A 24,594-nucleotide genomic window follows, 5' to 3' on the forward strand; every position below is an offset into this window, starting at 1 on the left:
ATTTCTATTAATGGTATATGTTTGTAGTGAAGTGAATGCTTCAAAGAATGAATTCTACATACCAACATGACTAACACTGGAATATCTTTTACCACTATCCTGTATCTCATAAGGGGAACTCCCATGCCAGGAAATTCAAGCCTCATCTATGTAAAGGTGAGCATGTTTGCTGGGGAGTTATGTTGAAGTATCATTGCAATCAGAATACGGGCTCTCAGTGAGGTCCACATCTGTACCTTGGGAATCTTTGAATATGTTACCTTCCATATAAAAGAAACTTTGTAGATATCCAGGTTAAGGATGATGAGGAGTTAAAGTTGTTCAGCATTATGTGGATGATTTCCAAATAATTTCTAAGGTCTTAGTAAGAGAAAGACTGGAAGGTCCATGTTAGAAAAGTATATGGAAGGATGGAAACAGAAGGTAGACTGCTACAATGAAGTTGTTTCGAGCCATGGGCTGAGGGTGGAGTGCACAAGTTTGAAAAGGCAAGGAATAGCTTGCCAACATTGCAAGAAGCTACCTAGTCTTTAATTCAGGAAGACCGCTTTTAGGCTTCTGAACTCCAGAATGCTAAAATAATCAATAAGAGTATTCCAAAACAACAAGTTCATGGCAATTTGTAACAGCGCAATAGAAACCACTGTGAGAGGAGTACATACCAATTAAATAGGAGAAGTAAACTTTTTTAAACTTTAAGATACATTGCACAGATTAATAAATGTCAAATGTAAACTTCTGAACACTTTAAAATTAATAGAGCATTCAGTTTAAGAATCTATTACCACAAAAATGAGTATTGAGGTAATGAGTAAGTTACTTACTTCATTTAATTATTATTTATTGTATTCATAAACCATTGCATCACATTTTACCCAATAATATACACAACTATAAGTTGTCAATTTATCATCAAAACCAGAAAATTTCAAAAGAAATTTATGCAGGAAAGGAGAGTATTGATATCTGCATGCAGCCATGTAGCAATAGCAAATTACCTTCCTTGTGCTTATGAACAATTAATTATAGATATATTTCAGGAAACCAGGCCTCTGTGGAACTAGAAGAGGCAGCAATAAGAGATGAGTCCATATGGTACATTATGATGCTCTAGAGCAGGGGTTCTCAACCTGCCCACCACTGCGACCCTTTAATACAGTTCCTCATGTTGTGGTGACCTCCCAACCATAAAATTATTTTCAATTGTAACTTCATAACTGTAATTTTTCTACTATTATGAATTCTAATGTAAATATCGGTGTTTTCCAATGGTCTTAGGCAAACCCTGTGAAAAGATTATGTGACCCCAGAAGAATCACAACTTCAGGGAGAAATGTATCCTCAGTATGTTCCAGATGGATACTCACTACTATAACACAGCCAGGGGCACTTACCAAACATGGTTCTATTCAGAACTTTCAATCACCAGAACTATGGACCAAATAATTCTCCTTACTTTTTACAGTACTCTGTGTCAGATGCTTTATCACAGCAACACAAAACAAATTAAGGCAGATAATTAAGAAGAAATTATGGAAAATACAGAGTGTATGATTTTATATTTTCAAAGGTGCAGATGTGCATGGGAGTATATACTCTCCAGGAGGGAAATATAAAATCTTCTGCCCAGGAAATCATACCTTTCCTTCTTTAATCTTTGTTCCAATAATTTGTCGTCTTTGCTGAATAATCTCAATGAGAAGATCACATTCTTCTGTCAATTTGGCTTCTTGACGTGATGCATTGACCTACAGGATGAATAAAATGGCATTCATTTGACCTTTTATTTAAATGCTATTGTCAATAGACTAATGCATACACCTTAAATTTTAATTCTTCTTCCTACTGTTTGCAAGGGTGGCAAATATAGGTCCTATATGTCTGCCTGACTTGCATCTGCAGAAAACACCATCCAGTTACAACACTCTTTTTGCTAATCCAGATTTGCCTTTATCAACTAGTTAGGAACCAATCTGTGAAATAAAATATATTTGTAATTCCTGTCTTAGTAAACTTGAAAAACAAATTTAAAAACCACTTAATCTTATTAATTTGCTCAGAACAAATTATTCTCAAAATAACAGAAGTTTCTCCCAAACAGTGTAACAGCTTAGATTATATATTCACTCAACATGGTTTAAAGGTTCAAGTTTGGGTTTAATAGCTGTAAAGTAACAGAATCAGAAAATGATGGCTTGATGCTTTATTAACCTTGTGACATAATTTTAAATCTTATTCCTGATGTATTTAGACACAGAGATTGTACAAATGAAAGCACACCATCTTCATATAAAGGTAGATCAATGCAGAACGGCCTGTGTTTGAAATTTTGAGATGCATTGTATGGGATGGAGAGTTACAATTAGCTCACTCTTGGCAACTGTACTTGGGAAATAGCGCGCTTGTGCTATTTCCTCCACCTTGTGACCACAGTGAAATGCTTATTCACAGACAGAAACCCAGAAATCCCAGCTGTGGGAGATGAAGATAACATCCACAAGCTTTATTATTTTAGTACGGCAACAGGAGAAGCTGTAAATTTCACAGGAAGACAATGGCACTGATGATTCTAGTATATCTCGCATATCTCCCAAAGAGGACACGGCCCAGCTATGAGTTCTTTCGATTCTGATAACGAGCTAGGATAATTTCATTCTTTATGAATGAGATCAACTGGAAGTAGCACTGTGAGTTCAGGATAAGCATTTAGTCATCACGGCTCACATAAACTATGTCCCCTTTCAGGTGGCCTAGGATTCTTTGAATTTTAGTCTTCATCATTAACAGATACCACATAAAGAAAACACAAGACATTTTATTGGGAAGGCAGTGATAATCAGGCATTTATAACAAGCCAAGAGACATCATGTCCTATGTTAAATTATCCCAGAAGTATTGGCTAAATGATTGCTTAATTAACAAAGACAAAAAAAAGAACTGATTGAAAGCTATAGAATTTAGAAGTCAGACTGATAATTCAGGGAAGACAATCAGTGGGTTCATTTTCCCTTCCCATTATTTTATGTCATCATTTCTAGTCCCCCTGGAGGTTTTCTAGACAAATTTAAATTTATATTGAAATATTTACTTAAAACCTACTCTCAATCAATGTCTTATCTTTCCTTTTCACTTCAACATAATTTAGTAATTGATTCTAACTAAGCCGTGAAAAGAAATGACCTATAGACATATTAGAATGGAGGAAGTGAGATGATTGGAATATAGCAATGATTAAAATTTTTTTCTTGATCAAATATCAATGAGGTCCCTGAACCTTCTCCCAGGTTCACTTGTGCACTTCTTTGTAATAGATCCATTCCTCTTTCAAAACTCACTGAAATTTGAGTTATTGTAAATTATTTAAAAAGTGTCCTACAGTTGTCACAGTAGCATGAAGCTCAACTGAACAGATCTCATTTTATGATGGATTAATTGGCTTTACTAAATCAAAAAAATATGGACTGAGATCTATTATATTGACCCAAATATATTTTGGGAAACCAGATACTTCAATTATTATCACCTTGGAACAATATTTCCAGAAATTTGGAAACATGGTGTGTCACTATTAGGCCACATATTTTTCTTTAATTTTCTTTAAAGAATACATATAGACTTTCTTTGAAACTAGAAAAGGTTGAATCTGTTTTTCTACTTCCATTAAGGTACAATTTCTTTTTAACTGTAACATTCTTATATTCCTATAGGGAGACAAAAAGAAGTTGGATAATATCCTACATTTCTAAAAGTTATTTCCCTGAAATGAAGTTTTCCACAGTTTTACTATATCGTGTTAGAGTTAATGATCTGATTGGATTTCATTTCTTTTGAGTGTGAAGGTGACAGATGTCAGCAGGCATTTCTAGCTCACAGGTTTGGTTTAGAAAGGAGCAGGTCTTGGGTGGGATTTTAGCTTTCTGATTCATATCTTTTGACAAAGAAATCACTGTGGCTGACAGAAGCGCTCTACGTGGAGCCACCTAAACACGCAAAAAAAAAAAAAACAAACAAAAAAAAAAAAAAACAAAAAAAAACAATCTTTAACCCTTTTTCCCTCAATAGGCACTTCCACTTTGGAGTCATCAATGTCTTTCTTTGTTCCCAAACTAAAGTTAAATATGAGATAGAAATGAATGGGACGTCCTGTTTTTGGGCCACGTTGGAATGAGGAATTAGATTTTCAAAGTGCTTGATTTATAATAAAGATCAATAGATCAGGAAAAATTGACCATAGCTTACAACTGGGATCTGTCCTGTCTTAGTCTACTCACTGCAACTGTTCCAGGTATATTGACAAGCAAACATCAAGTCGGCTTGTGAAATTAAAAGACATGGCTGGCTTCACCTTGTCTCTCTTTGAACCTCCCACATGGGCTTAGCATATACTTTCTCTAAATCCAGAGCCACAGGTTCCCTTTTCCTCTTGAAGGCCACCATCTCCTCTTCATAGTTTTATTTTGTTCTTTAGTACTAGCTCCATCTCTCTCCAGCTAATTCCTCTCGAGTTAGAGACCACCTCAATTCTAAAAACCAAGAATGTATTCTCCTTTTTTTTTAATAAGTCCTCAATTTGTTATCTGAAACTTCAAGTACCACAGACATTGCCATGCTGGCTGAAGTCCTGACTATGCTTACCACACACCTGGCACTCCTCTTTTGAAAGAACCACATTCAAACATTTACTTAGTCATCCATCAATTCATTCAAAAACAGTTCCTGGGCTTCTGCATGATACCAATCAGCATTCCAATTGCTGTTTGGTTATAAAAGAGACAAAGTCATTGTTATTTCAATGTTTACATATAAGTGTATGAAATAGAGTAAGTCAAAAATAAATAAAAATTTAAGATTGGGCCATTATAGGAAAGAAGTTAGAGAGGGTAGTGTGATTAAACATGGTTGAGAAGAGAGTTTACGTTATTGCATAGATAAGAATTCTTTGACAAATCAAGAGGAAGGAAAAGGAACTAGCCAAAAGATGCAGACAAGTCATTTAGAGGTTCACTGATGCTGCATCCAGGCTAACCTCCTAACAAATAACATCAATCCATCCCCAATCACTGCCAATTCTGTATGTAACATTTTGTTTGTTAATCCTTAACTCTGGTCAAGAGGTCCTTTCAACTGTATTCACAAAGAGCATTAAAAAAGGTGTGTTGCCCTGTGTCTCCAAAGTTGAGGTGGGATATGGTACTAATCCTCTGATTTCTATGCCAGTTTTTATGCAGAAGTATCAATAGCATGGAGGCAATGTAGGAGGCGCTGGCATTGGAGTACCCAGTACCCAGTACCATGGTGGTTTCACGGTAGCCCCTTACTTCAGAGCCTCCTTTGCTCTCTTGAAAAAATAAACAAAATGGAATCTATCAGATGAGTTTTAGGATTATATTATATTCTTGTATGGCCATGTGTGTACAAGAGACAACGACACTGTAAAATTTAGTGCTCATAGTGGCTCGATAGAACACAATTTCAGTAAATTATGAGAATATGCTCTTATTGTCCACCTGTTTACTAAGATCACAGACCTCATAAGTACTTTGGGAACAGGAAGGCTAGATTAAGTAGGGAAATTACATTATCAAGGAATAGCCAAAGATTTTTGCCTGGAAAGACTTTCTGACCCACGTTTTCCTAGTGATAGGGTCATTTGATGCTTCTCAGACTGTGACCTTTTTACTGATTTACAGTCTTATTGAAATGAGAAAGTTGAAAACTGAAGTGCCAAAAGCACACCTGCGACCTAAAAGCCTCATAGACCAAAGACCAAATACAGTACCTCAGGTCTCTCTTCTGCATTAAAGTCCACCTCACATTGGTAATTGCTTAGCATTCCACATCAACTGTCAGCATGGAGACTGCCTTCTTTAATGGTAACATACACAATTTCTTACAGAAGTCAATGATAACATAAATGTGTTAGCTATATTTTTCTAGAGCAGTCCGTTAGCAGTGCCCAGTAAAAAGTCCTCCTGCTATGTTTTATGGTCTAATAGCATTATAAGATTTCACAGAAGGGTGGGGGTAAAGTTGAAAATTTTTTTCCTTGTCAAACGTATAAACATTAAAGGGATTTAATTACAGAGACACACCGAAAACTGAGCTATATGTCTGTGGAATGTTCTTTAGCAGTCTGTAAATGGTCTCTATTATTTCTTAAAACTTGCTCTTTTGACTTGTATTTAACTGCTAAATGAGATGTATAGTACAAAGTATAAACATCATTAATTTTCACACAAGTGTGGTCTTAAAATCTTTAGAAATATTTCATGGAAATCTTAGAAAGGAATATCAAAGGGAGAAAATCTGTGGCCACTTCTCATAGGTAAAACAGAGCTAACGTGCATTTTATTTATTTATTTTTTGCTTTTAGGCAGTAATCTTACTTTTATTTTTTCAAAATCGTGTGTTAATATGTATCTATTGGACAATGTCATGGGTCTTATGAGTCTGGCTTAATTAACTCACTCTGATGATCTCCAGGCCTATCCATTTGTCAGCACATGTTAAGGCTCCATTTTTTTTATGGGCGAATAAAATTCCATTATGTGTGTGTACCACAGTTTTCATGCATTTATCTGTAGAGGGAACTGTAGACTGGGTCTCTATCTTGGCTATTGTAAACAGTATAGCGAGACATATGGCTAAGCAAGTATCTCTATGGTAGGATATAGAGTCCTTTGGGTACATGACCAGGAGTGATACATCTGGACCATGTTGTACTTCTGATTTTAATTTTTTTGAGGAACCTCCAAACTTAGTTTCGTAATGAATATACTACTTTACATTCGCACCAGCAATGCATAAAGGTTCCTTTTCCCCTCTACATTCATACCAGCATCTGTTTGTTGTGTCTAAGAGTACTTTAAAAACCCTCATTTTTTTTCTTACTTGACAATGCCTGGTTGAAATGAATAAGCCACCTACAGTCTTTCAAAGTAGAACCTCCCAATTCCTCCTGCCAAAAGGATACACTCATTTGATAGATGGCTTCCTGTTTGTACACAGATGGAACACTGAAGTAAGCCTGGGACAGGATAAAGTCAATGTGTTAGAGACAGGAAATTTGACTTCAGAGTATCCAGAGGGAAAGGAGCATTGCTCAATGCACTAAGAATTCTACAAGAATAGTGACCCCTGGGTTTATACAGCCCAAGGGATACGATTAGTGCAATCTTGAAATTGTACCACTTAACAGTTACACTCTTTCATTGAGACTGTTAACCTTGCCGCCTGTTAGTTTTAAAAGTGTATATCTATACTGTCTGTTTGCCTAAAATCATTTCTTACAGTAAAATCAAAAGCTGATCATTCCACATTGATTCTAATTAAGGCAGCCTAGAGAAAGGTTGTAACATTTATATATGATGTTCTGTAGATGCTGTACTTCGGACCCTAAAGCATTTGTCTCTGTATGTCTCTGTATACTAATCATCTGTAACTTTAAATCTACATCTAAATCTAAAGCAGGTAGCAGTGTGAAAAAGCATGTCCTAGCTATCCCATATCACTACACACACACACACACACACACACACACACACACACACACACACACACACACACATGCACGCGCGCGCGCACACACACACAGAGATAATTCCAATGTGGATAAACTGATATCTGGCCAGTAAGATGAGAGTACAGAGCACACACTTCATTCAGCTCCGTGCCCCACTGAGCTCTGCTGACCAGGTGCAAAGAGAAATATGAGGACCTGAGGTTGCTTTGGGTTTTATTGCCAAAGGCAGCTGTGATGAACATTCCAGACCCTAGGGCAGAAGTTAGACAGAGCTGCCAGAAGGAACAATGAAAGGGATTCTAATACTTCACTTTGTATATAAAGTTGAGCCAAGGAGAACTGAGTAAGCACAGAACAGACGGTGTTACTGTAATACATCTAATATGTTTACATATAATCTTTACTCGGAAAGTCTCTTGATCAAAGTCAGATACTTATGGATCGTGCTCAAGTAGTCGATAGAGAATGCCCCAGTGTCCAGGTTCTCTGTGTATGGAGTAGACATCAGAAGACACAATACAGAGACATAGTTTTAATGTTCAATGTGTTAATTTAGTTTTTAAGTTTTGGTTATGCTGGGAATGGAATCCAGAGCCATGAATGTGCTAAGCAAGCCTTCTATCACTAAGATATACTCTAGAGCTTAATATTTACTATTTTTTTTTTGGCTAGCACTTTTTTCAATTCCAATAATAGCTTTTCATGATTAAAACATAGAATCCCTTCCTGAAGTGATTTTTTTTTGTGGGAAGTAACAGTAGTGATACTGTGGATATAAGTTATCAGAGCACCATGGTGAAAAATCTTTTGGACCACAGGAGATCAATCACACTTATTGGGGAAATATCCAGATAGGGTTTGTTATGTGCTTGCTATGGATTTAAAAAAGGTTCTCAGGATCCTCACAGTAAATCCTTACTTGAGGTTTCTAAGATTATGAAACTCAAATGTTGGATAAACAAGGCCATAAGATGTCATTAAAACGGTAACACACTACAGTGAGTAGAGCAATAAAATTCCTATAAACAAAATACAAATGTAACAAGGCAATAAAACTGCCCAGCAAAAATGCCACTGCTGATGCCTAAAACTTTGAAACTTAACACAAGGGAGTTTTATTCCCAAGAGTAGTATAACAGAACATGCCCATTCAAATTGCTGATGCCGCCGCTAATTTTTCAGTAAAGCCAAATCTTCAAATATGGTAAAAAATACTTATAAAGACCAAAGACTAAAAAGAGACACTTCAGAGCTCTGGACCTGGAGATGTTTTCCTGAGACAGCAATGTCATGTCGAAGTGAATCACAAAGCTGTACATTCCTGGTTGTCTGTGTCAACTACCCGCTTTTGAGGTTACCTGTCTCCATAAAGAAAACACAGATTCTTACCTCCCAGAGCAAATGCAATATTGTTAAACATACTACAGGATACAGGACAGTCTCACAACAGCCTCTCAGGTGTGCTGAGAAGAGCTAGTGAGTTAGGACACAAAAGACCACTGAAACTTGCTTCATATATAATAATCTTATGTTCATATTCATTCTCCATGTTGTTTCTAAGCTCTGTTTATCTTCAGTGCCTACATAGGATGAAAAATGATAGATACTAGGACCAATCATGCTATTCTGTCTAGCTAAAAGAAACCATCTTCAACAAGTGGTGCTGGCATAACTGAATATCAACATGTAGAAGTGTGAAAATAGATCCATACCTATCCCCATGCACGAAACTCAAGTTCAAATGCATCAAATACCTCAATATAAATCTGACCATACTGAACCTGATAGAAGAGAAAGTGGGATGTAGCCTTCAACACATGGGCACAGGAAACCACTTCCTAAATATAATACCAGTAGCACAGACACTGAGAGCAACAATAAATAAATGGGACCTCCTGAAACTGAGAAGCTTTTGTAAGGCAAAGGACAGAGTCAATAAGATAAAAAGGCAGCCTACTGAATGGGAAAAGATCTTCACCAACCCCACATCAGACAGAGGACTGATTTCCAAAATGTATAAAGAACTCAAGAAATTAAACATCAAAATCCCAAAAACCCAATTAAAAATGGGGTACAGAACTAAACAGAGAAATCTCAACAGAAGTATCTCAAATGAACATTTAAGGAAATGTTAGACATCCTTAGCCATCCGGGAAATGCAAATCAAATCAATTCTGAGACACCATCTTACAGCAGTCAGAATGGCTAAGATCAAAAACACCAATGATAACTTATGCTGGAGAGGGTCTGGAGTAAAGGGAACTCTCATCCATTGCTGGTGGGAATGCAAACTTGTGCACCCACTTTGGAAATCAGTGTGGCATTTTCTCAGAAAATTGGGAATCAACCTACCTCAGGACTCAGCAATACCACTCTTGGACATATACCCAAAAGATGCTAAATTATACTACAAGGACATTTGTTTAACTCTGTTCATAGCAGAGTTACTTGTCATAGCCAGAACCTGTAAACAACCTAGATGTCTTTCGACCAAGGAATGGATGGAGAAGAACCTTCATCCAGCAACTAATGGAAACAGAGACATCGGAGCACTGGACTGAGCTCCCAAAATCCAGTTCAAGAGTGGGAGGAGTGAGAATATGAGTAAAGAGGTCAAGAATATGATGGATACACCCACTGAAACAGCTTACCTGAGCTAATGGGAGCTTGCCAGCTCCAGCTGGACAAAGAAGGAAACAGCATAGGTCCAAACTAGTCCCTCTGAATGTGGGTGACAGTTGTATGGCTGTGGCAGACTGCAGGGCCCCTGGCAGTGGCACCAGGTTTTATCTTTACTGCTTGTACTGACTTTTTTGGAACCTATTATCTTTTTGGATGGATGTCTTGCTCAGCATAGATATAGTAGGGAGGACCTTAGACCTTCCCCAAAGCAATGTGCCTTATCCTTTCTGAGGGGTGGAATGGGGGGGGGGCTGAGGAGATAGATGGAGGGAATGGGAGGGGGAAGGGAGTGGGAACAGGAAAAAAATAAAAACAACAAAAACAAAAAACAAAATATAACATCCTAGAATAAACAATTTCTACTCATTTATACAACTATACAGCCTCAATAGCAACATGACTTAATTCTTTCATTGATTTCTCCTTGGATAGCAGAGATGTTGTATTTATCCGTGGATCATTTTGTCTTTAATTACCTTGTGATGTTTCCAATACAAGTTTAGTAGAAAATGTTTGAATTTTTACCCTGAAGTTTTAAAAGGAGGAGGCTTTATATCCTAATTTTGTAAATTATTAATTATCAGATATGATTAATCTACCAGAAAAATATAAAGTTCTATCCATATATAACAGTTACTTCTGAACTTACTACTACTACCCTTTTTCTTAGAACATAAAATTTCATTTTCTTTCCCTGTGTTGTATCTACAAATAAGCTTGCTGAACTTAGGGGGAAAATGAAAAGAAAGGAAAATCATAGATATTAGGACCAGTCATCCTATTCTGTCTAGCTAAAAAAAAAAAATGTAGCATTAATCAATACATCTGCGTCTTTCATCAGCTCAGTAACTCAGGAAGCCATGTTAGCATGATGACCAACTCTAGAATTTGGAGTTACTTTGAAATTCCAATTGGATGTCATAAAGGTTGCCTTCTATGCAACTGAGTTTGGAGAGAGGATGGGCTGAGGGGATTCTCCCACGGTGTAGAGCAGCAGTTGGGAAACATTGTTTGCAGAGCAGTAGAAAGTAAATATTTTAACTTTATGAACCATATGGACCCTGTTGCATCTAATCAATTCTTATTGTAGTTTTGAATGCAGTCCTAGACAATGTGTAACCACATAGGTGTGGCTGTGTGCCAAAAAAAAAAAAAACTTTATTTACCAAAAGGAGATGACAAGTAAGATCAGATCCTAGGGTCATACTTTGCCACCCTTCAGCATAGAGAATAGATCATGGGCTTTAGAGCAAAAAAGGTGTGAAAATGCATGAATTTCTCTAAGAGTATTTCTTTTCTGCATAGTTTCAATTAAAACATCTGTGAACAATCTGGAAGATAGTAAATACTCAGTAAAATCTCACTGTCTTCCTTCTAGTCATGAAGAGTTTGGGATTACTGTTTTACTACGTTTCCATTTTGAAGAGACAATCCACTGGTGCCTGACTTTTGCTTTCCCCACTGCGGCCTGAGGATGTCTGTTACATTTATAGCATACATTGACCCTCCTGTGCTCTATTTCCTAGGATACACTCAGATGACTGCAGCCTTCAGTCTTACACTCTTGGCACTAATGGCACAGATATTCGGGGCTGTTTAATGGCAACTTTGTAGAAAGCAGTTCCAAAATGAAGCAACAGAATGGAAGGTGTTGCTCATAATTCATTCAAAAACAATCATCTCCTTCCTTCCTTCCTTTAGCTTATTAATTACACTCTTTATAAAACAAATGCTCTACACCCTTCCGTTTGGGCTGGGTACACAGAAAAAAAAACCCATAAACTAGCATGTGCTACTCTGTCTATCGAATCCTTTTTATAAAATTTCTGAAAAGTAGTAACGTTCTGTTAAGTAATCTTCAACACATGTATTTAGTAAAAGTCACCTTTTTTGAAGGTGAAAATAACTTACGAATGCTTGTTGAATCAAAGGAAAGATAGAGGCAACATAATTCAGAACAAGGAAGCTATTTCTAATGGAAAGAGGAAACTTATAGCCTGCCATCTCACGTTCTTTACTTGCCCTTGCGTTTGTCCTTTTGGTAAGCGGCATTCTTTCCAGTTTGTACCATGATTCCTGTATTGTGATGTGATGGAGAAATACAGAGATGACTTTCTAGTGAAGCTTGTGTTAGTTAAGTGTAGCTGTCATCTGCTTCTCCGTAAAGGTCTTCAGAATGAGAACTAGCTCTTGCTCTTCGGCATTCTTTCCAGGGAGTGAAACAGACTTGATTGCATTACTGATAAAACTTGAACTTGGAAGTACAACTGGAACAGAGGTAGACATAGTTCTATCTTTGTGAAGTAGCCACAAGTGCTATCTATGAAACTTCTTGTCTGGCTGTTGCCCCTTCAGAATATGGGCAAAGCACCGAGACTGATTACTGAATATCTTGGCTGCCCAAGCTCTAGTACCTAGATTTGTGTAAATACAACAAAATAGAAGGTGGATTGTAGAAACTGGATATGTGAGCTATGATCACAAACAGGAAAAGGTCTCATGCTGTATCATTCCATTTTAGGTGCAGTCTATGACTTTTGCTGTTCCTGAAAAATGGTATAAGACCGGAATGGAAGATAAGAAATACCTAATGGGAAGTGGGGAAGTAGACAATGAAAAGTATGGAGACATCAGAGTGTGCCTAACCAAGCTAATTCCAGGCAACTCGAGATTCAAAGCAACAGGCAACTCTGAGAATCACTGCAGCTAAAGGGTTTATCTAACATGTCCCATCAGGAACAAGTCAAAGGCTTCTAAGCACAGATGAGGGATTCACTCTCCTCTGGAATTTTCTGGGAGAGGCCGAGACAACCCCACACTAAGGGAGACAGGTTCAGTAAGTCCCACATGGACAAGGCACTGACACTCATAGCTGCTATACCTTCCTCCTCCTATTCTTCTGATTTTTTTTTCAAGACAGGGTTTCTCTGTATAACAGCCATGGCTGTCCTGCAGACAAGGCTGGCCTCGGCTGTCTCTGCCTCCCAAGTGCTAAGATTTAAGGCATATGCCACTGCTGCTTGGCCCTCTACATTCATCCTAAGACTAGCTCTAGAAGATAATTTTTGTTACAATGGTTTCATATGATCAGTTCTACAGGAGGCTAGAAGGAGTTGGCACCACATTCATCCTGTTTGTTCTGTGGGCCCAGTGCCTTAGAACTAAATATGAGGCATACAGATTCTGTCTGGCATTCTTTCTGTATTGACCATAGCCGTTCCCTACTTCAAGGCCACAACCCAAATATGAGTATTTGTGTTTCACTTATCCCAATTTGTCAAAATTTGGGTAACGGTCAAACTAAAACATTGTGTGTTTGTGTAACGTGTATTCATGTATGTATATGTATGTGTTTCCTTATCTAGAGACTTTTAGCTTCCATCATCCCCACCCATTGTAAAATTAATATTGACTTTCTAAAGCAATCATTCTGAAGATATGCACTATAATGGTTTTAAAAAATATTTGAGTTAAGGAGCAGCACTTGAAGAAATCTGTCTCGAAATCTGTCTGTCTGCCTGTCTCTATCTATCTATCTATCTATCTATCTATCTATCTATCTATCTATCTATCTACCTACCTATCCCTTCCTTACCTCCCTTTCAATGCCTCTCTCTCCTTTCCTTTTCACCCAGTTGCTCAACCCTTCCATTATCTGAAAGGTCAGTTATATTTCTATATACAAGCCTGGCAGATGTTGCCATCTCACCTTCCTACCTGGGAACAGCAGGTTTTGTTAAGTGTGTGAGGATCAAGGTTGGGTAGGGGCTGGGGAAGGCATCCTGCCAGGTAGTGGAAACACTGCTTGCTTTAATTTTATAGCTAAGAACAAAGCCTTCTCATTGTTTAATAGAACCCTTAAAGGCAGGCCTCACTGGCATAGTTTTAATTTTTTTTTGAAACCACAAACAAGAGGAATTCTTTAAGGCCATTTCATGAAAAGCAGAAGGGAAAAAGCATTTGATTCTGCAAACATTAAAGTGATTCTTTGCTTCAGTAGCCAGAGGTTGATTCCAGGCTAGCATTTACATGTCTCCTCTTTACAGGAGTGTCTGTTGCTACTGTCTACCTGAGCCCACTTTATTACTCACAATAGGTCATAGTAATGGCAAGTACATGAAAAAAAACACACAGAACCCATCTTCCTTTAGAATGGCATCTCTTTGGTATCATTGTTTTGTATAATATACTAAAAGAAGAACTAATTTGCACCAAAACCCAACAATCCCATACTTTCCCCCATGCAAATCCTATTTAGAAGCTGAGAACCACTGCACCTTTGTTCAATACATATTTTGATTTTGCCAAGGAATTAAGCCTGTTATGCAACGAACTTCCAGACTGCAAGGGAATCAAAGCTAGTGGTTTCTAGAGATCTTTGCAACAGTCTTAGCAGCAAAGGAATGGAAGCAAGACAAAACTAAGCTACTTTTGTTTCTTCCTGAATGAAGGATATGCTGCCAGCATACCCACGATGATACCAGAAGCAAACCTTATTGACTTGATTTTAGAACCTAGAGAGGTTTGTGAGATTATCTAGAGCAGTGGATCTCAACCTTCCAAACGCCTTTAACACAGTTCCTCATGTTGTCATGACCTCCAACCATAAAATTAGTTTCATTGTTACTTCATCACTGCAATTTTGCTACTGTTATGAATTGTAACATAAATAAATATCTGTATTTTTTGATGGTCTTAGGTGACCCCCGTGAAAGGACTGAGACCCATAGGTTGAGAACCATTGATTTAGAAAATCAAAAGGAAAGGTACAGGTTTACAGTGAGGGGTTGAAGACTCTCTGTGACCTCTCTTTATGGCTCCAGAATGCCCCAGATGGACATCTGCCTCCCAGTTCTTTGCTTCATTAACTTCATCCTCCTGCCCCTGTCCTGTGTCATATCCCTCAGTTTGGGTAAGGGTCTGGCAGGCATGCTTATCACCCGTAAGCTGTGTCTGGAGATCCGTGGTTACTAAAATCTGCCATGGTGGAGTATAATAAGTATAATGTTTTTAAGAAAGGCTCCTTTCTGCTCTTTAGGGTGACAATTTATCTGGCATGCAGATTTATGCAAATGAGCTAATGCTGGAGGGCAGACAGAAGGATGCAGGTGATGCCTTGGAAAATGCTGTTAGTGCACCAAGAGTCATTGGCAGATATTATACCATTTGCTAGACATCCTAGGATGCCTGGCATACTTCCCAAGGAATCCTGCCAAGTAGGAAAGACCTACACATAGACTTACAAGACCATGGGAACTTTTATGCAAGGAATGCATCTATACAAGTCATTAACTATATAGTTTTTCTTAAGCTTTTAAATAAATCTCATTATCTACTTATAAATCTAATACAATTTATAAAACCAAGAACAATGACTCACAGGGAGTCCTTAAGTCAGTGTTTGATTAACTCAAGCTGGCCAGACTCGACTTCATTAAACAACCAATTCCATCTAGAGATCAGCTAATTAAGGTAGTTCTTTTTAAAATGAAGTAAATATTCTCATACAAAGAAATACACATATTTTAAGGGATTTTCATGATCAATGCAACCAAGATATAAGACATTTCCATAATCTGACAAAACACCCTCAATTCCTTCTTCCAGGCAATGCTCACCCCAGACAATCATTGCTCATAATTTACCAACAAAATCCTGGAACATTTTAAACTGCAATTATAAATTTCATCTTCAGTTTACTTTATGATCAACTCAAATTTTTAGAATGATGAAATGAGACATTTAAAAAGTTCATTTTCCTCAAACCCTAAGCAGCTTTCTGTAAGTCTCATAAATTAGAGATACTGTAGAGTGAAAGCCAAGGTCTCTGGAGCATTTCAGCGTCACTTTGACATCCAGCTTAAAATCACAGATTTAAATAAATTATGTTATCAATTGGACTCTGAAAGCAAATTTTTCAAATTTCTGTAAAGTGTCATTTCTTAAATGACCTTATTGACATACAACTGCTTTAATATTAAACTATAGCATAAAATACTAACTCTATGGCATTATTTAGGTCTTTGTCTTATACACATGTGTTAAATTTCCTTTTGAGAATGAAAACCAACTCTTTAAAGGAAGCAAATTTGTCATCTCAAAGAAGCTGGGGTAACCACAACAATGGATAATGACCAAAGACTTAAGGATACTTCAGAACTGATGGCTCTTTGATTCTACTGGCACGGCAGATGTGTTTGTGTACTTGCTGAACTTTTGTGAAGGTCTTATGGACATAATTTAGTGAGAATTCTCCCAGGGATCTGTCATTCTAATCACTGCTTTTGTCATATCATCATTTGGGTAGTTCAATTGCTACTCCAGTTACTTTACATGGTTGAAGTAAACTTCATACGCATTCTCATTCAGATTCTTCTCTCTACCTCACTTTGTTGTGTTGACAAACCTGACCTGAAACTAACAATATAGTCCAGGATGGCTTCAAAGTCATGGTCCTCCAGCTTCTGTCTTGTGAGTGTGGAATTACAGGTGTGCACCACCATGACTGGCTTAACTCATTTCTTTATTAGTTGATTTTTGTTTTGTTTTGTTTAGTCTGGCTTCAAGCCACAAACCTATGGCCAATATAATGATGTTTACATGAAAAGGCTATTGAGATAATTATATTAGAAAGTAAGTATTAGATCTTGTCAAGTGGCCATAATTGTTTTTAGGGTACATGTATATAAATCCTATTACTTTTGCTACCCCTATTCCCTAATATATACTTGCTTATGGAGATTCAGTAACTTTATACAGTAATATTCTCCTGATATCAGCATTCATAAAAGAGCAATGTCTTCCCAATCCTTTGAAAATAGACAGAAGAACCTTATGAAGGCCTAATAATACCTTGCCTAGTAAGAGAATTATGCCATCATGAGAGTTTCCTAACTTTTTAAACAGGAACCCGATATTATTTCTAGTAAAATAGTTTGTAAAGCAGCGTGGAAGTTCTACCATACATTTCCAGGCTTAGAACTTGCTGCACTTGGTTATAGATCTTTTGTGAGTCCTTCCTCCCTAAAAGCTTTTTGCACTCAGTGGCAGCCTCAAGTCATTTAAATAGCTGAATTTCAAAACTCAGATTTCTCTTTCAAACAAAAATAAGCAGTGCTACAGTGGCACTCTTGTTAGTGAGAATATTATACATGTGCCTCAAACATTTTAATGTGGAATTTCACAATTAGAATAAAGTTCTTCAGTTTTTCCTACATTTGGCAATTACAAATAGAAGTTGAATGAGGGTACAAGTTGATATGTTCTATGTTTATCATAATGTATAATTATTTTACACAGAAGGCTAATTTTGGCTTGATTGTCACACAGAAGACGTGTTGGTACCGATAAATAGAGGAAAAGAATTTAAAGCATATACTAAATATCGAAGTAAAAGAAGCTGGTTAAATTACTCAATGATTATTCTTTATTGTGATCATGCTTATTTCTCATTGGACTGAACAGGAGCAAGCCATGCAGAAGCTAAGCTTCTACCTGCTCATCACGGTCATCTTCTTTCATCTTGGACCTGCTCATCTGAATCCATTAAACTAAGCTCATATTTGGGAAAGCCGAGTTACAGCTAACTGTAACTATCATTTTAAAGTGTACACAAACTCTTCACACTAGCCTTGTGTGTTTTGCATGTATACATTTGTATATACCTGTGTGTGAGCATACCTGTGAAGACCACAAGTCAATGTCAGGCATCCTTCCATATGCTCTCCTTCACCTTCTTTTTTAATTTTCTTTTTTGGAGACATGGCCTCTCACTGATCATGAGGCTCACTGACTCAGCTAGATTAGCTAGCTGGCGACCTCCAAGGATCTGCTTGTCTCTACTTACACTTAGCCACACATGACACTGAGATTATAGATGATGTGCACTGCTATGCGTTGCTTTTGTGTGGGTGCTAGAGATCAAGCTTTTGGGTCTTCACGCTTGTGCGTCAAGCACTTTACCAACTGAGTCATCTATCATGCCTCCTTATTCCTATTATTCTTTATATCATGCCAGAAAAATCTATACTGCACTAGCTACCCCCTCATTCTACATAATGGTGCCCACGTGGATAACTGCATCCACAGAAAGCCTGAGAAAGCTTTGGAAAGACTAGAGTAAAGCATTTTAGTTTTCAGCTGAAGCAGGAAAAAGCTGCACTGTTTTAAAATGCCAGTTTTCTGGGCAGTCTAGCCAGGGAAAACTCTGACTCTTTCAAGCAGGCTGTCCTGACTATGGAAACACTGCTGCAGTTTGCATCCTGGCAAGGACCTTGAAACGCCTTAAGAGCTTTTGAGTGTTGTCTTCTCCGTATTCCTTAGCAAATTAAAGACCCATGTGGTCAGAAAAAAAGAGATATACAGTAATGAGAGATTCAAAGAGCAAAAAAACCTCTAAATGGTTTACATTGTATTAAAAATATATACAGGCTAAAGGTTAAAGTTCTCAGAGGGAAAAAAAAAGAAAGAAAGAACGAGTAGCCTGGGAGGCAGAGACAGACGGATCTCTGGGAGTTCAAAGATAGCCTGGTCTACAGAGTTATTCCAGGACAAAGATATGCAGAGAACCTGTTTCAAAAAGCCAAAAGTTAAAAGTAAAAATAAAAAAATAGAGGTTAAAATAAAGCCTCGTAAAGATGGAAAATACACAGAGAATCTTGATACTGTATGCTATTATGCTCTCTTTAAATTGTTTAAATGCTGAGGAAGGAGCAACAGCTGCTAAAAGATATTTGCTTATAAATGCTGCAGAATTAATCGAAGATAGGTATTTTGAAAATACCTTGGCTTCAAAATTGAAGTCAAAAGGTACGCTACTTTGGAGAAGAGATTTTTCTTTTGTTTTCACAGAAAACGAGAGGCTCTGGATTTATTCTGAGTAAAGAAAAATCCAATTTGACCAAGGGAGGCCACCTGAAAAATCTCCGACAGAAATAGATGGCCCAGATGTCTGAGTTCTTCATCCAGAACAGGTTCAATACTGCTGCCTGAGATGATCAAGACTCACAGGATACTCCAGTCAGGACTTGATCATAACTCTAAATTTTCTTTAGGCCCCCATAAGATTATCAGTGCCCTCAACCAGCTGGAAGTAGCCTGGAATACTATGCCCACATTTCCAAAAAATGGACTATGAATATTTTCTTTTTTTTTTTAAAGAGGGGGAAGTGGTGCGGGAAAATTGTCTGTATTCTGTCAATCATATTTTAAATAAACGCTGACTGGCCAGGCAGGAGGTGTAGGTGGGAAACCCAGACAGGAAGTGGAAATGATGCAAGGAGAGCAGGAGGAATTGCAGGGAGGAGGAAGTTGATTCCCCTACTCCTGCCCAGACCACCAAAGCAGCAGGATGTGAGCTGCCCCACTGAAAAAAGGTACTCAGCCACATGGCTAACATAGATCAGAAAAATGGGTTAATCAAGATGTGAACGTTAGCTATTAAGAAGCCTGACCTAAAGGGCCAATCAGCTTTATAACTTACGGAGTCCTTTGTGTGATTTTTCTCTGGGACTAAACAGCTCAGGGGCCAGGCAGGACAGAAAAAGCCCCAACAAACAGGCCCCCTCATGTTACAGGCGACCTCCAAGGATCTGCTTGTCTCTACTTACACTTAGCCACACATGACACTGAGATTATAGATGATGTGCACTGCTATGCGCTGCTTTTGTGTGGGTGCTAGAGATCAAGCTTTTGGGTCTTCATGCCTGTGCGTCAAGCATTTTACCGAGTCATCTATCATGCCTCCTTATTCCTATTATTTTTTATATCATGCCAGAAAAATCTGTACTGCACTAGCTACCCAAATAGGTTACTTTTTCAAGAGAATGAGGTTGCATGCAAAATAGTTTAAAGATACTAAATTACCTTTGTGTGTAGAGAGACAACATGTATTGTAGGATGCAATAGAAAAATTGCACTTTTTCCTTCCTTCCTTCCTATTATTGCTCAGCCACTGAGCTCTAGTTTAGGCCTATTATTCCACATTCAGTTTACCAAGGTCAAACACCACTCTGGGTCATGTGGTAGGATTCAGAATACTTAACACACAACTTCATCATTCTCAAATTAGAAAGATTACTAGATGATAAACATGTTGGATGTTGTTTTTAATGATTCAAAGATTAAACTTTGGAATGTTATAAAAACACTATCAATTTAGTCTTGTCTTCATTCCGTCATAAAAGTATTTTCTAATTCTAGTATGCCAGAAGGGTTTTACTGGTATCTTCTCCCTATTCCTCATGAATTTTAAGAAAGTAAAATGACTCAATGACTCTTATGAATATTTTTTACCCCCAAAGCATTGTGTACAGGTATGTACTAGATAGTATTCTGACAAACAATCACTTGAATCCACACCGAAAAAACAGGTTTTCTTCATAACTTATTAGTGGTAGTAAGCCTGGTGGCAGAAAGTACATATAGTAATGTACATAATGTACCCAAGACGTTTCAGATAGAGTTTATCTGAGATGATGAGATTTAACACAGACCGTTAGTTCTTTTGCAGTTGTGCCACAGCAAACCTAAGACCTGAAGCTGACAAATTATTTCACTATAGCAGTGGTCACAAGAGTTTCTGACTGCTAACAATTGTCCCATCACCTTTTTAGAGCTATTTGAATGAAGGGGAGCTTACTGGTCTGGTTTAATAAGACCCAGAGTTTAACTAAATAATCCCTGACAATGTCTTTACAAGGTGCCAAATGGAGTGGGAACCTGACTCTTCTCTGAAAGTAGCAATGAACTAAAATTTGAACACAACTTTAGACACTAGAGTTGCCCATAGCACAACCTACTTCATTCAGATCACAAACATGTCCATGAGACTTATAAGGCAGGTGTGTGTGTGTGTGTGAGTGAGTGTGTGTGTTTCTGTATATATATCTGTGTGTTTTTGTGTCCATGTATGTGTTTTTATGTGTGTATCTATGTATTTGGATGCTGACCTTTGTCCAATGCTCTGGATGAAGCAATTGCCAATTTCTCCACAAAGAGAGAATACTTTCACAATAGAAAATGGCACAATGAACTGAAGCAAAAAATGTTCATCTTTCTTTCATGATAACCCATCCCCATCATTCCTCTTAACTCATACAGCCCACTACTGGAGCAGAAATCTTGTTAAAAATGCTTAATTCACTCAAAAAAAGTCTGCTGTTCCATATGCCAATACTGGAAAGCCACAGAAGGCCAGTTAAAGAAACAAACATCATTAAAAGAGAAGGAAAAACTAAGGGAGAAAAATAAAAGAGCCACAGAGAATTTGAAAGTGATTTTAGGCTGATTACAGGCCAGAGAGAAGACTTGTCTGGTAAGGGAGCTTGCTGCTGCACCTGAGGACCTGAGGTCCAACCTTGGAATCCACATGGTGAGGAGAGAGAACCAATTGGCACAAATTGTTCTCTGATAGCCATATAAGAGATACATATCCACACACATGTACAAACACACTCACACACACATTCACACATATACATACACACAGGCACACACACACACACAAATAGTTAAAAATTTAAGGTTATTACAAACAAGGCAAGGTTAATCAAGAGCCAAGGCTAGCACACTGACAAGCTGCTGGGTTAGAACTTGGACAAAGACAGTCATTCGGGCCTCTATCTTCCCAAAAACAATGTCAATTGATCACAATTTTCTACTTGTTCTCCATTTCTATCTCAGGATAGATTGATGGTCACTGTCACCAACAATTCCCCAAGTGGTCTTTTACAATGTGTTATATTTGCTACAAAAATAAGAGTAGTGACTCCAAGTCAATACTTCAAGTATTTTCTTAAGTAATAAAATTGATTTCCTGATTTTTCAAAGACTATCAGTAGGAGAATGTGGTAATGAGAGCTGCAATCCATATTTAACCTACAAAAAGTAGTAAATTTAAATTAATTTTCCCTCTTTTTACTTCAACGCTGGGTGTGTGTGTGTGCATGTGTGTTTGTGGTGTGTGTGCGTGTGTGTGCGTGTGATCACTTTCAGTCCCTGACCCAAATTTTGATCACTTCTCATAAGCTTGTTTTATGCTCTAGATAACAGTAACTCCAATCTTGACCTGAGGGAGCTTTTACTGGAATCCTCTCCTGGAAGAAACAAAGCAGAACAGTTAAAACCTATCGTTTAGAGAACTCTAGACATCAAGTTAGCACAAACATTTGCCGGAGTTTCTCTGAGGTTGCTCTCTCAAAGCCTCTACCTGCCTTTACGCTCTTTCTTCTCTAGTTACACAGTCACAAGGCCATTTTACTTATTTGCCCTCATTTGTTTGTCTACAAGTTATGAAAACAATGCCGGGGGAGAAGCAGAAAGTCAAGGGCTTACATTTTTTAAAGAAAAGCAGAAGAGAACCCCCAGGATGGGGTGGGCTCATGAGGATGTAACATTTCCTCCTAAGACCTGAGAAGGAATTCATTGATTGAATTCACAACAATGCAGTCACCTCTGTGCTGAGAGTTCTTAGCCCCCGCTAGCATGGGAATGTTGTTTTCCCTGAGAAAGCTCAGACTCCAATACAAGGACAACTTCAGGAAGAGGAAAAGGAAGAAGTATAGTCTAGAAACCTAGGTTGTGAAGCAGGAAATTCTTTTCCACTGCACTGATTCACAAGAATAGCTTGCTGGTGCCCAACACATTCCACTACCTTACTGGAGTCCCCTTAATACTGTGGCCTTTTCACATGGATGAGTGATTATTTTGCAGGAAGATCAATATATTACTTTGCAAATAGCTACAAATACCAATTCCTGAAATGAATGAGGGTTTCCAGTTGTTAAGTGTAAAGCTAACACAATCTACATGTTTTATGAATTGTCTTTGAACCTTCAAGAGCCAATTTCAAACTCAGATGCCAAATTAAATGCTTCCCAACTCCCATCTCTCCAAAGCTGCTCCCAGCCTATCTTTCCTTCATGCATGTCTTCCAGTTTTATATGATAAGACACACACACACACACACACACACACACACACACACACACACAATTTCAGAGTATGCCTACACTCCTCCACATGCAAGTCCATATTTTTATTTACCCTCCATCAGCAGTACCTTTCCTTAAGTCAGGCTCAGATCTTCTTTCCCAGTGGCCAGCAGGAACTAATTTCTCCCTTCTCTGAGTTTTTGAAGGATATAATCTGCACCTCTCTTTTGGTAATAACATTGTGCTGTTGGTGCTCTTCAGTCTTAGTGAAGACAATGAGTCCCTGATGAGAAAGCTCCCTTGGCACCTAACACAGTGTACCACACATTGTAGGTGCTCCATTCATATTGAAAACATGAATAAAATAGGCCCTTGACCAAATTAAAGAACCAGATTCCAGACCAGAAATACCTGTGAAAGAGCTCGATAGCATCAGTCTCCGAACAGAAAGTCACAGTAAAAAAAATAAATAAATAAATAAATAATTAAAAAAGTCCCAAATTTAGCAAATCAGTATTCTGTGAAGCCAGTCCTCACCAGGGTCACCTGACCCTTCAAACTGTGGACTTCCTAATTTTTATAGATTAGGATTTGATATTCTGCAGAGACTGACATTAGAAGAAACAGATAACATGCAGCTCATTTTACTGAAATGTTGAGGACAAGACTACATTTTCTTGTGGACCACTAATCTCATTTTGCATCTAATTTTGACATGTCATTCTGTATTGCTTTTTCTTTACTACTCCCAACTTTCACTTATACATACCAGGCTATGATATCCTCTTATGTTCCAAAGGGATTTTATGATTTTATGACCCTGACAGCTCTTCATTAATTATTCAGATATGTATTCAATCAATTATTACAGGAAAACTTGGAGTTACATTTTTAAAAATATTCTTTGAGAATTTTAATAATTAGGATAAATGTAATGATAAGTATTGTTACTACCATTGTTCTATCCATAAACAATTATTTAATTTTTATTTAGAATACATTTCTTGGTTTACAAATATAGTCAACAATAAGCATTTATTCTACTCCAAATGAGTTACAAAGCAGCAGAGAAAGAAATACTCTTAATTTTTTTTAAGAATCACTTCTAATGGCATGTATGTCTATTTGTAAGTTGACCACAGGTAATTCAGTAATAGTTTTCTCTTAACAATTAGTATCTCAACTAAAATAATATCTGATCCCTTGAAATACCTAGCCTGGTGATCAATGTATTGAATTTATATCTCATCTAAACTTATTGAACATAATGGTGTATAATTTTGAATCATGCTACAATGAATACCATTTTGTAAATTCAAGTCAAACTAACATTGCATTAGGAACAAGGCATTTGCTCTGAAATTATTACCAGCCATAATGGAAACCAGACATTAATGCTTTAAGAAATAACTAGCAGAAATTGAATGAAATAATCACCCAACCCATAAAGCATTTATA

The 24,594-nt window shown here is 37.5% G+C and overlaps 1 protein-coding gene across 5 annotated transcripts in view; it reads right to left on the reverse strand.

The window, feature by feature from the left end:
* Mid1 (midline 1) overlaps positions 1–24,594 on the reverse strand; it is a 356,681-nt gene that overhangs the window by 46,095 nt on the left and 285,992 nt on the right. For all 5 annotated transcript variants that reach the window (XM_087902599.1, XM_048446262.3, XM_085685095.2 and 2 more), the window contains exon 4: positions 1,641–1,748. In XM_087902599.1, coding sequence (XP_087758725.1) covers positions 1,641–1,748 — 108 coding nt within the window. The remainder of the gene's footprint in view (positions 1–1,640; positions 1,749–24,594) is intronic.

This window comes from Myodes glareolus, chromosome X, assembly GCF_982192425.1.
Source record: "Myodes glareolus chromosome X, mMyoGla1.1, whole genome shotgun sequence".
In the NCBI taxonomy this organism is placed as follows: domain Eukaryota; kingdom Metazoa; phylum Chordata; class Mammalia; order Rodentia; family Cricetidae; genus Myodes; species Myodes glareolus.